General features: G+C 49.1%; 1 protein-coding gene across 50 annotated transcripts in view; it reads right to left on the reverse strand.

The window, feature by feature from the left end:
* MAP4K4 (mitogen-activated protein kinase kinase kinase kinase 4) overlaps positions 1 to 15223 on the reverse strand; it is a 198409-nt gene that overhangs the window by 35301 nt on the left and 147885 nt on the right. For 44 of the 50 annotated variants that reach the window (XM_059658876.1, XM_059658880.1, XM_059658920.1 and 41 more), the window contains 2 exons: positions 3253 to 3414; positions 332 to 418 (listed from right to left, as the gene is read on the reverse strand). In XM_059658876.1, the coding sequence (XP_059514859.1) occupies positions 332 to 418; positions 3253 to 3414 (249 nt within the window). The remainder of the gene's footprint in view (positions 1 to 331; positions 419 to 3252; positions 3415 to 15223) is intronic. The other 6 variants (XM_059658888.1, XM_059658877.1, XM_059658916.1 and 3 more) reach the window with 1 other exon arrangement.

Raw genomic sequence — 15223 nt, forward strand, 5'->3', positions numbered from 1 at the left:
AAAAGGAACCCAGAGTAAACTAGGTGAAGTCCTACGCAAGCGCTTCCAACCATCAGCCTGAGGTTCTTGTTTCTCACTGACTGCCAACTTCCGTTCAAAGCCTCGTCTATCTACCAAACAAGAGTAGTTCTCAGTGGGAAGTGAGTAGGTAAATAAAAGCCACCTGGAGATGTGTCTCAAGCAGCAGGACCACGGAGGTGTCTCCACTGGAGCCTGCCAGCCCCCAGCACTACCCAGAACGGGCTGGTGGGGGTCTGGTGGCGCACAGCTGCGCCCGCTCGGGGAGGACAGACGCACCCTGGCACTACAGACAGACAGACGCGGGCGTTACCAGTAACAGGGCCTGCTCCTGGAGCAGCTGCTGCTGAAGCATTTCCAGGTGCCGCTGCTCCTCTTCGAGCTGCCGCCTGATATACTCCTGTCACACAGAAATTACCCAGCAATCAATGGACCCACGCCGAGATCAGGACCCTGACGGGAGCGCACCCACCATCGGCCTGTCGTCCTGGGGGGTAGTTTACTTAGTCATGAGTCTCAACAAAATCCATTGCTCAGAATTTTCCCAAGAACTTCAAAAACTGGCCACCAAGACCTTCGGAGTTTAATAGATGGCGGCATGCACTCCACCAGTCTACACGAGGTGCCTGGAAATGCGTCTGTCATACGGCCCATAAATGCAGGCTTTAAAGGGCTGCGAGGTTCCTTTGGGATGGCAGACTCTGAAGTCGGCAGTTTAATTTTAGGAAACCAAAGTGTTCTCATTAATAAAAGTTTGCTTCTTAGTCATTATTTAGACCAAGCATGGGTTGCCAATTTTTAAAACCCCAAACCAAAGCCTGTTTAATATTAAAATACAACAAGCAGGATTTGTGTTTTCGCTGGTGACAGATACATAAGGCACCTAGAATAACTACATTCTGAAAGTCTGGACACGTCAGACTCGGGCGACTTTCCACCAACGAACAGGCCCAGGTTCTTCACAGGGAGGGGCCCTGCGTGTCCCTGAGAGAGAAAGGACAGGGGAGTGGCTTTTCCAATGGGAAGAGAAGGATGAAGAATGAAAATGGGCAAACACATCCAACATATGTATATACAGAGGAAAACGCCAGCCTGGAGTCTCCACGCATATTTAACAGCTGGGGAACCAGAGGCCCTCGCTGTGGATCAAGCAAGCCCTCCCAGCCGTGCAGGCTCCACATCTGAGAAATGACTTCAGAGCCTTCTCTCCCACTCTCAGGATGGCTCTGGGAGGCTCAAACATGAGTTACAGATAACCTCAGAAAGAGCAAAGTGTGTACAAAAAACAGGTGTCCTTCCTTTTCAATGGGGAAGCAAGCTAACTACTCGAAAGGGGAGTAGGCTAAGGGGACCCTGAGGGCAGCCTTCACTCTGAAATTCAGATACTTCTTTACCGAGTCCACTGCTGACAACCCACTTATCCCAAGCTGCACCCCTGAGGTACCTGAAGTGAAGTTGTGGCTAACCAATAAATCTAATTGCGAGAAGGCTGGGTAACAGAAATCACGACATGTGAATTTCCTGAGAAATGTTCATCTTACAAAGAAAATTTAGCCAAAAAAAGAATTAAAAAAGCCAGTCTGGCAGAAAGCATACCCACAGACCAGTGGCTAACACACCCTGACTCCAACCCAGGCTCCACGGAGGAAGGGCCGAGCACACACGCCTCCCAGAGTGACCCAGGAAGGACCCCGCGCCCCCCCCCCCCCCGCCCTTCTTCTCTGGACGAGACAGAATTAAGCCATAAGCTAAAGCAGGGGTCCTCAAACTACGGCCCGCGGGCCACATGCAAATACAAATATTGTATTTGTTCCCATTTTGTTTTTTTACTTCAAAATAAGATATGTGCAGTGTGCATAGGAATTTGTTCACAGTTTTTTTTTAAACTATAGTTCGGCCCTCCAACGGTCTGAGGGACAGTGAACTGGCCCCCTGTTTAAAAAGTTTGAGGACCCCTGAGCTAAAGGATCAAGTAGTCCACTCATTTGTTTTCTGCCTTCAAAACACAGGGGCACCTGGAAAATGCACATCTCTCCAAGTCACAGGGCCTAGCCTATGAACATAGGGCAGTCACACGGGCACACACACAGGCACACTTATGCAGAAGGGGTGTTCCCTCAGCACTGTTCCCATGGGAATTCTGCAACAGAATGAGGAAAGCGAATAAAACTGACTTTTGATGTTATTTAGTTGGTTTTGATGTTACTTTTTTAAAGAGGTGAACAATGCTTGCTATACACAATAGCTAATGCCTGTCACTAGAACAATAAAGGCTAAGTATCAGTTTCATATCATCTTATCACAACTGAATTGTGAGGATTAAATTGTGATTTAATTTTTAAAAGCATGTAGCGCATGTTATGTCTTCTTTGCAGTCCCCAAGTATAAATTGGAATGTGAGAAAAACAAAGCAAAACACACCAGTTAATTGGCCCACCATGTCAGGAAGGTAACATAAAAAATGTCGCTCGAATTCCTAGGAACACTGGCAACGAGCAGGCAGACCGAGTCTCAGAAAACCCGAGGCGTATGACGCGCACTGACCACCAGGGAGCAGACGCTCAACGCACAGGCATGGAAACATGGAACAGACTGATGAATCTCAGAGGGAAGGGGAAGGGGGGAGGGGTGACACGGAAAGAGATTAACCAAAGATCTTATACGCATAGTAGAGGCACGGTGCATGGATTTGTGCACCCGTGGGGTCCCTCGGCTTGGCCTGTGCCCTCTCGCAATCCAGGACCCCTCGGGGGATGTTGGACTGCTGGTTTCGGCCTGATCCTCACAGGCCAGGCTGAGGGGACCCCCCTCCCCGACCAGTGCACAAATCTGTGCACTGGGCATCTAGTATTAAATATTCGGTTAGCCAGTGGTTACTTCAAATATTGCTCATAAGAAATTTCTTACAATTGACTTTTAATATCATTTTTAAAGTGTTAGGTCTGAACCATTTAAGCTGAACCTGAGAAGATATATTCAGAAATCTTTCAGCCATCGTACTATCGGTAGACCACTTTTCTGGTTTCAAGCTTCCTAAAGTATAATAATGTATAAGTCTTTTAAAAAAGACAATAGGCTCAGTTTACTGGTTACTTCTAATTTGTTTCAGCATCCTGACCCTCTAATGTCCTGGACATGTGCACCCACACGTGTGTGTACGTTCTGCCCTAAATACCCCACTCTACAAAGTGACACGCCTCCCGAGCTCAGGTGGGAACGTCCCTGTGAACTAACCTGCTCTCTCTCGACTCTCCTCTTCTCCTCCTCGGCCCGCCGCCGCTCCTCGTCCTCCTTCCGCCGTCTCTCCAGTTCCTCTAGCCGCCTCTTCTCTTCTTGTTCTCTCCTTCGCTGCTCACGTTCTTGCTGCCTTCTAGCCTCACGCTCTCTCCTTTGTTGCTACATAAGGAAAGATAGAATCAGCAGGGATCTTCTGGCCATGGCTCTCGTGACAGTTTGTGTAACAGTTACAACAAATGAGGGGGGTTCATGGACCCCATTTCTACTGGCCAATTATTCCACATGGCCCTGGGCCCATATACCCATACCAGCTTCCTCGGAAATACTGGTTGACAGTGCTGTGTTTCTGTGAATCCTTACAGGGTTCGGTTTCATTTTTATATCTATTATTCCCCATTCTTCACTGTATCATAGCAATTAGGGGACAGGGAATTCTTAATCCTTAAATATCACTAACAGTAACCCAAGGCCCTAAGCTCCCCCCCACCCCCCCCCCCAAAAAAGACAAAAGACAATTAAACAAAAGAAAGTAGATATAGGGCAAATAAAGGAGAAAAATAATTAAAGAGGTTTCAGCACTCATCAAGAAGAGAACTAATATCCACTAGAATAATAAATGTCATTATTATTAATATGAATACAAACAACTGCTATCAAGCACATGCTTACTACACATCCCACACTCAATAGTTGATATTCTTTTTTTTTTTTTTTTAAAAATGATGTTAGAGAGGGACAGAGAAACATCGATTTGTTGTTCATTTATTTATGCATTAATTGGTTTATTTTTAAAAAATATTTTATAGTATGTTTTTATTGATTCCAGGGAGAGGGAGAGAGAGAGAGACAGAAACACCGATGATGAGAGATAATCACTGATCGGCTGCCTCCTGCACGTCCCCCACTGGGGATCGAGCCCACAACCCGGGCCTGTGCCCTGACTGGGAATCAAATTGTGACCTCCTGGTTCATGGGTCGATTCTTTATGTATCCTGACGGGAATGGAGCCTGCAACCTTGGCTTATCGAGACAATGCTCTAAGCCACTGAGCGACCCAGCCAGGAAGTATTTGATATTCCTTATTCCAGACACTTTACCTAATATGATTCTCATAACAAACCTAGGAAGTAGGTATTTCATTCCAATTCTACAGAGGAGAAAACGGGTCAGAAAAGTTAAGGGGACTTGCGCAGTGTTGCCAGCTCATAAGCCCCAGCTAGAAGGACACGCTGTCTCTAAAGCCGATGCTATTAACATTAACATCACTCCGCATCCACCGACAGGTGCAAAAGGCGCCTGACTCACCAGCCTGGCTCTGACAGCCGCCCCGAATCCAGATGCTCTAGTGACCCACAGTGGGGACATAGGCACAGGCACTCATCTGGCTGTTTGTCCCTCTAGCCCAGACGTCCGACAGTACGCACGTCCGCAGTGCAGAGAACAACAGCACCAGTTCTCCCCACGGAGGGAAAGATGCTAGCCGGCGACCTCGGAAGGCAAAACACCTCTCAGCATGCTCCACACAGCACCTGCAGCCACATGTTAGTGGCTTTTGTCAGGGAAGATACCGGCCTAGGCCATGACTACCCACCATAGACCACTTTTTAATTTAAAAGTTTTAATTTCAGACCATCCTTTGTGGTCACTTTAGGTCTCTGAGTTTGCAAGGCCACTGTGCAGGCCTTGCTGAGCTCGTCATCCACACATCCCCCTTTTGGTCATGTTACTGAGCACTTGAAATGTGACCGGTCTGATTGAGAAACTGAGTTTTTAATTTTATGTCATTAAAGTTAATTTAAATAATCATGTGGTTAGTGGCTACTATACTGTATTGCATTGCTCTAGAGAATAAACAGCTATCAAATTTCTCAAGACACAGGAAGCCGATATTACTACCACAAACTTTAATGTGACATTGCGATTAAATATTAAAAAAACAAGACAGCTTGGCTGATGTGGCTCAGTGGTTGAACGTCAACCTATGAACCAGGAGGTCATGGTTCGATTCCCAGTCAGGGCACATGTCTGATTTGTGGGCTGGATCCCCTATAGGGGGCATGTAGGAGGCGGCCGATCAATGATTCTCTTTCATCACTGATGTCTCTATCTCTCTCTCCCTCTCCCCTCTGCTCTCTGAAATCAATAAAAACATATTTAAAAAAAAGGCAGTCTGAAGTGAAGCACTGGGGTATTAGCCACAGACGTTTATAATGGGTATTTGTTGTAGTCTAAGCGTTCCTTCTGGATTCCCCGGACCCTTGACTAGCATCCAGTCTGAAGCAGACGCTCACAGATGATTTCCTGCGACTGTCCAGTGCCGTGCCCGCGGGATAACTGGGTAGAAAGGATCACTTGGTATCTGGTCTCTCGGCTGAGGACTAACCACGTCATCATTATCGTCAGTGGAGCTTGGGTGGGCTTTTGACCCCACAGCCTCCTATTTGCTGCCTTCCATGTTTTGTGGCTTTGTTCTCCACTGACTGCTCTTAGAACTCAGTGCACAGAACTCACCAGCTTCCCATGGGTGAGGGCAGCGTCCTGGAAAGACCTGAGCTCCTCTCCTGTTTTAGGAACCACCACTTCCAATGGCTGAGGCATCTCCATTGAATGTGAAGACCAACACTGCCTGGTACACCCGCTTACTGCCTGCCACCTGCTAGCTTACTGGCTTTTCACTGCTTCAGTCTTAGAAAAGAGGAAAAAAGGACACTAGAGTTTGTTCAAAACAAAGGCCTCAAAAGCAGGCTTTCCGCACGGAGGCCATTTCCATGTGTGGCTCCGACTCAGGGGCAGGGCGGCACACGGCCCGGGCTCCTTGCCTGCACCCCGCCCTGCACCCCTTTTCTTTTACAAACTAGCCCCCAGGACACAGGACAGACAGCGACGCGCCCCTCACAGGACAAACGGCACGCGGAAGCGCGAGGTCAGAGACCCGCGGCTCCGCCACGCAGCGGTGCGGGCTCCTCCTCCAAAGTAACGCGAGCGCAGACCCTCACTCACACCCGGTGCATCTTCTACGCAGAAACACGAAAAGCTGGTTTTCGCCAGTACACCACTCCAATATATAGTTGCTGAGAACACAACCATTTTTCCAACACTGGCAATAAAAATCATAATTTTCCAATTGGAAAACAGATTTTTTTAGCTTTAAATAGAAATTAACTCTTATAGATATCCCTGGCTAGCCAAAAATTTCAGAGGAAAACATCTTCTTTCTTGTTGAGTAAAAACACATTAAAAATAAAACCTGAAGCTGAAATGCAAAGAATGTCTCTCATTTAATCAGTTTTAGAGTTTCAACCTTGTTCTCTTTGAAGAGGTAAAAACAGAAGTGTTCTGGAAGCTTCCGCTCTGCCGGGCAAGTGTGGCTGCAGCAGCCCACTGTCCTCCCCAGGCCCACAGTGGAGGCTCAAGGGCAAGACTGTGGCAGTGTTGAGTGGCTAGAATACACAGGGGGTAGCAAATACCAGGGAGGCTGTTAAGAAGTCCTACCTCCCAGTGAAAGAGAGAGCCCACAGCCACACAAAGGCAAGCAGCTTCCCACAAGGGCATGTCAACAACCCACCTCCTCCAGTCAGACAAAAGCAAACAAAAGAAAAGGAAAACAAAAGAAGAAAGGCCACCACGGCTACACCCTTAAAATTGCCCTTAGCGTCAGAGAATTCTAGTTCCCAGCCAATCAGAATGTGAACAGGTCAAGGAGGCAAAGGATCTTCTACACTGAATTTTACAACTTCCAGGCAGTAGCCAAGGAGGGCCACAGGGTTCTCAGGAGGCTTGGGTCTGCGCTGTGGAACTCTAGAGAGAGCCAAAGGCCGCAGGGGCGGTGCTGGTCCTGACTGGCTGCCCTGGCACCAGCCGCTCCCCTGCCATGAGCCCGATTCCTGCCTTGTCAACGTGTGTGGGGGAGCAGGTACCAGCAGGGCCTAGAGTTTGCAAGGGATAGTTTTTTGGAAGAAGTCAATAGTTGATGTGTGAAGTAAGAACAATTTTTAAAAGGTCTCACAAACAGTGAGGATCATTGCTCCAGGCCAGATGTGGGCTCTCCCCTCCCTTGTCCCAGCCTGGAAGTGTGCCCAGATGTGGTGAGATGGCAGGACCAACAGGAGGAGGGCGGAAAGGCCAAGCGGCTTGCCTCCACATCAGCTCTCCACAGTGAGCTGAAGGCAGGAAAAGCAACTCACCTAGAGCTTCTACTTCACCCTTTCAGGACAATGGCTTCTGCCTGCTACGCACGTAAGTGCATACGTATCAGATACAAGCGCTGGTTTCCGTGGAGGCTGCAGGGGCCCGACACGCAGACACCTGGGAGGTGCTTGCTGCTGTGCTGACACACCACGCAGCCACTACAGTTCTGATTTCTAGGAAGGATGGTGAATTAAGGGGCCATTTAGCTCGACCTTATCACACTACCAGAAAGAAAAGCCATGGGCCGCACTTGCTTTTTCCTCCCATTTAAAAATTTTTTCATTTTGAAAGCAACTCCTGTCCCCATTTCTGCTGACGCCTGGCCTGTCCTCAGAAAGAACCAGACGAGAAAACATTTCACTGGAGTCTGTTGCTACACCGCGGTCCGCACGCAGCCCAGCACCCAGCTCAAACCAGGCAGGGAAGAGAAGGGGAGCAGCGGAGGAAAGCCGAGGAGTGGACCTCTCCGGCATCACTTGTGGCAGGTCTCAGCCCAGCCCAGTCCCGAGACTGACTTCCGGCTCTCCCCTCCTGCTCTCTCCCTGTGCTGTCGTCAGCTGGGGTCTCAGGAGACGGAGGACCTGGGTGCACATCCTCTGGCTTTGGCTCCGGGTGAAAGCACGCATATTAGGCTGTAAGCTCCAGAGTGCTGAAATGTGTGGAATCCAATGTCTTGGTTATTTCCAATTGCACTGAGGGCAGGGATCCCAGCCTGCTGGGAAATTTGACTAAGAGGCAAATTTAAAATGCTTTTAAAAGTAGCTTTTTTCATTTTATTCATGTTTTAAATTTTTAAATCAAAGTACAAAATACGTTTAAAACTTAAAAAGAATATCAGGCTTGTGTAAAAAGCAAGCCACCCCACTTCTCACTCCCAATTCTTACTGCCAAAGTACTGTCAATGCTTTCAGTTTTTGCCATAGTATTTATATCTTTGTGCTTGCAGAGTGAATTTTTTCCCACTTCAGACACCATCTATGGCCTCCCAAAGAACATCCATCACCGTCCATGGTGTGCATCCCATGCTCCAATCTAGTCCTGGGACAATTTCTGGGCAAGTGAAAAGCCACATTCAAGGCTGAGTCATGTACAAGTAACTTTTCATGTAGTTTTTTGAGGTGTTATTAATTGCCTTTTGTTTGTTTGACTTTCTACAGACCCATCATATCACAAAATCATCTGTAAAGTCTCTTGCACTACCATAAAGTTCCTCTTTTTAATAAATGTTTTTATTGATTTTGAGAGACAGAGGAAGGGAGAGAGAGAGAGAGAGAAACATTGTTCGGCTGCCTCCTTCCTACGGGGATTAAGCCTGTAAACGGGCATGTCAAACTGGTGACCTCTCCGTGCATGAGGCAAAGCTCAACTGAGTCACACCAGCCAGGGCAAAACTCCTTCAATAAGGTCAAACAAATCAGGTATTTTTCTTTATTCTTAGAGATTAACCCTCTCACAGCCCTCTCTTCCATGCCACTCTGGACTGATTGTGCTCCGGCATCCTGTACTTATCCAGCAATTTCCCAGAAACCCCCTGGACTCTCCCATGTGTGATCCCATTTCCTGGAGCCCTTTTCAGCCTCTTTATTTGCTGGAACATGTTTTCCCATAACTTCTCGAGGAATAAGACTTTAGGGACTTTGCATGTCGCAATGAAACATTTACTCTGGAATCTTTCCTGTTCAAGACTTTTCTCGGGGCCTGCAATCTGGCTGTCCACTCACACCTCGGACAGTGAGAAGCAAACAGGGAGGGCTGCAGACAGCACCGGCCACCTCAGCATCAGAGTGGCTAACTGCGAGCAGCTCGGTCATCTCGCTGGGGCCTGGTGTCCCTTGGGCTGGCCAGCATCTCCGGAGAGCAGTCTGCACGATTCTGAAAATGCTCCACTGTCTTGGGGCGAGAGAGGTGCAGGAGAGGAGGTGGCGGCCAGAACCGCACGTGAGGTGCGCACCCCGCGGCCACACAGCCTGTTCAGACCTCGCTCGCTCGCTCTCAGCCCCCCCTCCACAGCTGTGCCGGTCCCTGTTCCCAGTGCCCAGTCCCCGTAGCCCACTCTTCTGGGCGAACACACCTGCTCCTGCAGAGGGGGCGTAGCGGCCGGGCTGCAGGCCTGGGGCGTGTAACTGGCCCACGTGTCAGCTCCCACTCTTTACTCTCCCAGGATCTGCAGTGTTAGCGTCTGGTCTTCACCAACTGACACAATCGGATGTCCTCTCCTGGTCTCGTTGTCTTTATTGTTTATACCATTTTTGCTTTTCCAGTCAGCAAGCTTCAAGCTGTTTGTGTTCCACTTTCCCAAAGTCAATAATTAGATTATGTAATTAATTAAAGTAATTAAAAATTATTCTAGAGAAGGCACATCATAAAACAGCAGTGACCAAACATCTCACAGATGGGGACACGCTAACTGGTGATCCACTGTGAAATGAAAGCCCCGAAGGCTGTCCTCTTGGTTCCTTGGAGAACTGTCCGCTGGGTCCCTGCAGAAGCACACGCCGCAAGGCAACGAGCACCCGCAGGCAGCGCGAGCAGGTTCTACCCTGCAGTGAGTATCACAGTCAGTACTTTTCTGACTTGTAAGTCTCACCCTCACATGCGGCACCTGACATCCAAGGTGAAAATTGTTGTCTGTATCTCTAACATTTAGCACTTCAGTAAGCAAAGACTAAAGAATCCATTCATATCTCTAGGTCCTACAAATCCAACCAAACCTGAAGTTACCTTTTCAAGATCACCTGGTGGGTACACAGAGGCTTGGACAATGACCGTCACGCCTGCAGAGTGCCTCCCGGTGTATACAGCACCCCCTTATGCCCGGGACAGTCTATCGGGTACCTTAAAGGGCTTTAAAGTGGCTCTGAACTCCAATGAGAAACCCCTGGACCTAAGGCCCATTTAAGGATGCGCAAAGATTTCATGAGCAAGCCCTTTCTTTCCAGAGATGCACCTAGGACTCCACATGGTTCGCCCCTTTGGGAAATAGCTATTAAGTACTATGGGTACACAAAGCTGAGTCAGGCACAGCCCCACTCCACCGAGGCTTGCAGGTAAGATAAGTAATGTACTTTTTAAAAACCCACAGGACAACGTGCAAAGTGCTAAGTTTCCCAGGACCAGCCCACTAAGCAGGGCCTGGCTGGGCGGCTGCGGCAAAGGCCGTGCACAGCGGTCCCGACACCTCTCCCACATCACGTTCTAGTGCTGGAAGCCGTAAAAATCACCAGTCAGAATAGGCCCTCAACTGGGGAGGGGGTAATTAAAAGTTAAAGAAAAGCTTTAGTAAGTACGTACCTCCTTATACATGATTAACGTGAGAGCTGTCCTCTTGCAAGAAAATAACCAAAAATAAAACATCCACTAAGCAACAGCCTCCCATCCCAGATAACCTTCTGCTGAGATTTCAAGTAGCAAAACCCAGGGGAATCTAAGAAACATGCCTTTTCAGGTCCACCTGCTAAGAATAATAAACGACATGATGCTTCGAAGCAAACTGCGGTCATTATTGTTTTCTTAAGTAATTCTTTAGAAACAAATCGAACAAACTGAGAAACTGCATGATGCTGTGAAACTGCATAATTAAATCTCTAAAATTATGAAGAGATTTCCTTACTACTTAAATTTTTCCAAGCGTGCCTGAGTCAATATGCTTTGATGATCGTAAATTCCCTTTCTTGTTTGGTATTTAAAAAGCAATGCTTTGACCTCACATTTTCAAGACTTTTCTAACTACGTGCACTGGTCACAGTGAGACCCACTTAAATACACAGCACTGGGCTCCCGGCCGCAGCAGAACCAGCCTCTCTCTGCTCCGGAGTCCACCACTTCCAAGACCTCCGCGGTCACGGGGCCGGCACAGGTGCACCAGACCTGCGCTTTTCCACGGGGGCCTCTGACAAAGCCACTCTTCCCATCTTTAGGCAACAAGTAGCGTTGCCATGGGAAACTAACTCTTACAGAATGTAACTGTCAACATGGCCGAACACTAGACTTAGGAACTCACAGGCTGTGCAGGTGGTCACGCGGCCACCGCCGCGAGCAACGCCTTCAAGCAGAGGGGAGGAATGGCTGCCTCACCAGCACGCACAGGAACACTGTTGGGGCGACGTGCACCCGCCCTCCAAGATCTCAGAGCCAAGACACACGGCAAACACATCATAGTTTGTTAACTGTTTTCTTAGAAACTTACGTTTTCCTGTGTTTCCTTTTAGCTTTAGTACTAATCCCATGTCACATACAGCTTCCTCTTGTCTTCCTTTGTTTTTCATTTCTTCCATTTCCACCCCCTCTCTAAGACGTTAGTTACTTTGGAATTTGTGGAATGACAGAGGCGAAGTGTCCCTGGACGGAAGGAAAGGCACAGCACAGACACCCTGCTCCCCAGGGGCAAGCAGCTCCCAAGTCACAGAGTGGCGATGGCACCTCTGCGCTGGGCGCTGGAAAGGGAAGGTCGCAGAGACAGGAGGCGTTTTTAAACACCTGCAGAAACGCTCTGAGGCAGGCAAGTCCTGGACATCCCACCAGCGGTGTTTGCTCAAGGACAGAAAGGGCGCCCTAGGGGTGGCTCAGTGGTAGAGCTTCGGCTCGCTCACCGAATGGTCGAGGGTTTGATTCCTGGTCAAGGGCGTGTTGTAGGTTCCCTGCCCTGATGGGATTTGTGCGGGAGGCAACCAATGGCTCTCACATCCATGTTTCTTCTCTTTCCCCCTCCCTCCCTTTCACTCTAAAAATCAACAGGGAAAATATCTTCAGGTTAGGAGAGAGAGAAGAAAGGAAGGGAGGTGGGGACGAAGGGAGGGAAAGACAGAACAGAAAGGGGGCACGCAGCCGGGAAAGGCTGCGCTGCTCAGCGTGGTCCTGACCGGATGCAACAGCGACCCCTGAGGTCTAGGAGCACACGCCGGGACAGGGCAGGGCTGGAAGACAGGGAATTGAGCTTTTCCCACATTTCTGGTTTATTTTTTAAGAAAAGGATAAGTTCTTACATCAGAGGAAAAGTGTGATTTTGACTCGGTCATTTATACTCAGTAAGGAGCAGCATGTGGCCCTGTGGCACGGCACCGTGGGCTCCTTTCTAGAAGGAAAGAGGCAGCACAGCAAACCAGACACACTGTCTTGCTTTCACTAGTGACGCACAGCTCGCCGGAGGTCAGAATGAAGAAGGAGAGACTAGGAGACAGGCGCCCTATCCAAGTACACCGATTAAGGCAGTGACTTTGACCTGGACTACCGACAGGCTTTTCTTAAAGACAAACTTCTGTCTAAAATTCTGTATTAAACTTAGACAAAGAATGAGAAAATAGCCCGGTTCATGTGGCTCGGTGGTTGAGCATTGCTCTGTGCACAAGAGGTCATGGTTCAATTCCCGGTCAGGGCACATGCCTGGGTTGCAGGCTCTATCCCAAGTGGGGGGCATGCAGGAGGCAGCTGATCAATGTTTCTATTGCTCCCTTCCTCCCTCTCTGTAAAAAAATCAATAATAATAATTAAAAAAGAACATTAAAAACAAAAGAGAAAACATACTTATCAAATACCCGGATGTCATGGGAATAAGGAGGAAGAATTTAGGTATCAAATCAATAAAAACAAGACCACAAACCATTAGGGTAAAATGACAATCCTATGAAATAGTCTTCATTTTTGCTCTAAAAACAAGTGAGAATAGAACGGGAGAAAAATCTAGCCTACGAACCATTTTTATGGGGAAAAAAGCTAGACACCAAGTTCTGCCTGAGCCCAGGCTGGGAGGATGCACGTCGCTGTGAGAGGTAAGGTGTGGCAGGGAAATTGTGCAGAGGAGATCTGCAGCCCACGGCTTTGACCCTGACACACGCAGTGAGCTGAGCAGCCCTGTGCCAGGAGGGAGCCGGCCGGGCGCGGAGGCACCAGTGGGAACCATGGGGAAACCCACACTCATGTGCTCATGCCCTCAGCTCCCATCCTCCTGGGACAGCCAAAAGCAACAGAGAAAATGGAAAACATAAACAAAAATCACACTTTCAGCAACACTGAAAGACGGGAACGGATCTTTAAGGACTTCTCAGATCCTCAGTTCACAAAGGCGCCAGGGAGAGGAGCCGGGACCTCGGAGGGGAAGAGGGCGGCAGCAGCACTTTCCCGAGCCCCGGAGCGGGAGGGAGTGTGTGTGGGCAGAGCAGGAATGCTCACCTGCAGGGGGTCAGGAACAGGGGGGCTGGCAGAAGCCCTCACCCCCACCCCCATCATGGGCCTGACCTTGTGGCCATTTCAAAGAAAGGACAGCTGCCCTGCTCCCATAATCTCAGCTTTGGGGCCTTTTCACTCTCCGGCACTCACAGGTAGAAAGTTATTCCCTTCAGTTTTAATTGTCACTTGTCTTATGAGTGAGCCGATCACCTTTATCTACTTTGTCTGTTAACAACAAAAGACATCCCTAGTCCGCAAACAGTTCTGATTGAACCTTGAATGCCAATTCAGGGCGACAAACCACTGTGGCTCAAACATTCCCAATGGCTTCACTCCCCAGGCCGACACAAGAGCCCGCGCCAGGAGCCCACACTCGCCCCTGTCCCTACGCAGTTCCCTCTTTCCCGACTCTGAGTGTGAACGTTTACTGCGGAGCCAACACTACAGGCGCCATGACCTTAGCAGTGAGCGCCAAGTTCTCCTTGAGCAGAAGTCACTGCGCAGGCCCTGCTCCTTGCGGAGGCTGCAGGAAGCGGGACCCAGCACCGCTCGGCCGGCCGCAGCTCCCGGGCCTGTGCCAGAAACCAGCTCTGGCTGAGCTGCCTTCGCACTTAAGTTATAAACCACCCAACCCACCTGTTTCTTGTGCTAAAGGGAAGGACAGCCCGCGGTCAGAAAGGACAGCGAGCAGCTGCAGGTTCCAGGTCAACAACCAGAAAGAGCCTCAGAGCCCAAGCATCCCCCCAGTCCTGTGCTCAACACGCGCCTCGCAGCCTCGGATCCACTGCATCCTTTCAAAGAGCATCGAGGGCAGCTTTACAGACACCCCGGAGAGCAACACACCGCCCAGAGCGCCCGCGAACAGAGTCCCTCCTACAGAGGGAGCTGTCTGAGGCTCTCTTCCACGCACTCTGGGTGGACTGCCCAGTCTCTCGGGCAGACAGCGCCCAGAGCGCCCGCGGACAGAGTCCCTCCTACAGAGGGAGCTGTCTGAGGCTCTCTTCCACACACTCTGGGTGAACTGCCCAGTCTCTCCAACAGACAGCGCCCAGAGCGCCCGCGGACAGAGTCCCTCCTACAGAGGGAGCTGTCTGAGGCTCTCTTCCGCACACTCTGGGTGGACTGCCCAGTCTCTCGGGCAGAGTCCCTCCTGCAGAGGGAGCTGTCTGAGGCTCTCTTCCACACACTCTGGGTGGACTGCCCAGTCTCTCGGGCAGACAGGCACGGGTTTTCTAAGGCTGGGGTGAATTTAAAGTCTGCAGAATGCAGATTAAAAACACAGAAAATGAAACAAAGTCTTCCCCTACAAAATGTATTCTGAAGTAATTTGGGTAACAGCATGTGTTGTTATTGTATTTATAGAGCAAAGCCCAGTATTGATATTATATCTATATATGTTTTGCATTCTTTTTCTGGAGTGAAAGATAGAGGTAAAACAGTAAGTATGTAAATGAAGTGGACAGAAATATTATGAATGAGAAACCTGGAGCTGTGAAATATAAAATAAAACCAGTTAGGAAAAGAAAATCAAAACCCACTTTTGAACCCCAAGTGAAATATAGGAAAACAATGTTTCTGTGAATTAAAAATGAAATAGCTGTAACCACATTACCAGCGT

This window comes from Myotis daubentonii, chromosome 12 (assembly GCF_963259705.1).
Source record: "Myotis daubentonii chromosome 12, mMyoDau2.1, whole genome shotgun sequence".
NCBI lineage: Eukaryota > Metazoa > Chordata > Mammalia > Chiroptera > Vespertilionidae > Myotis > Myotis daubentonii.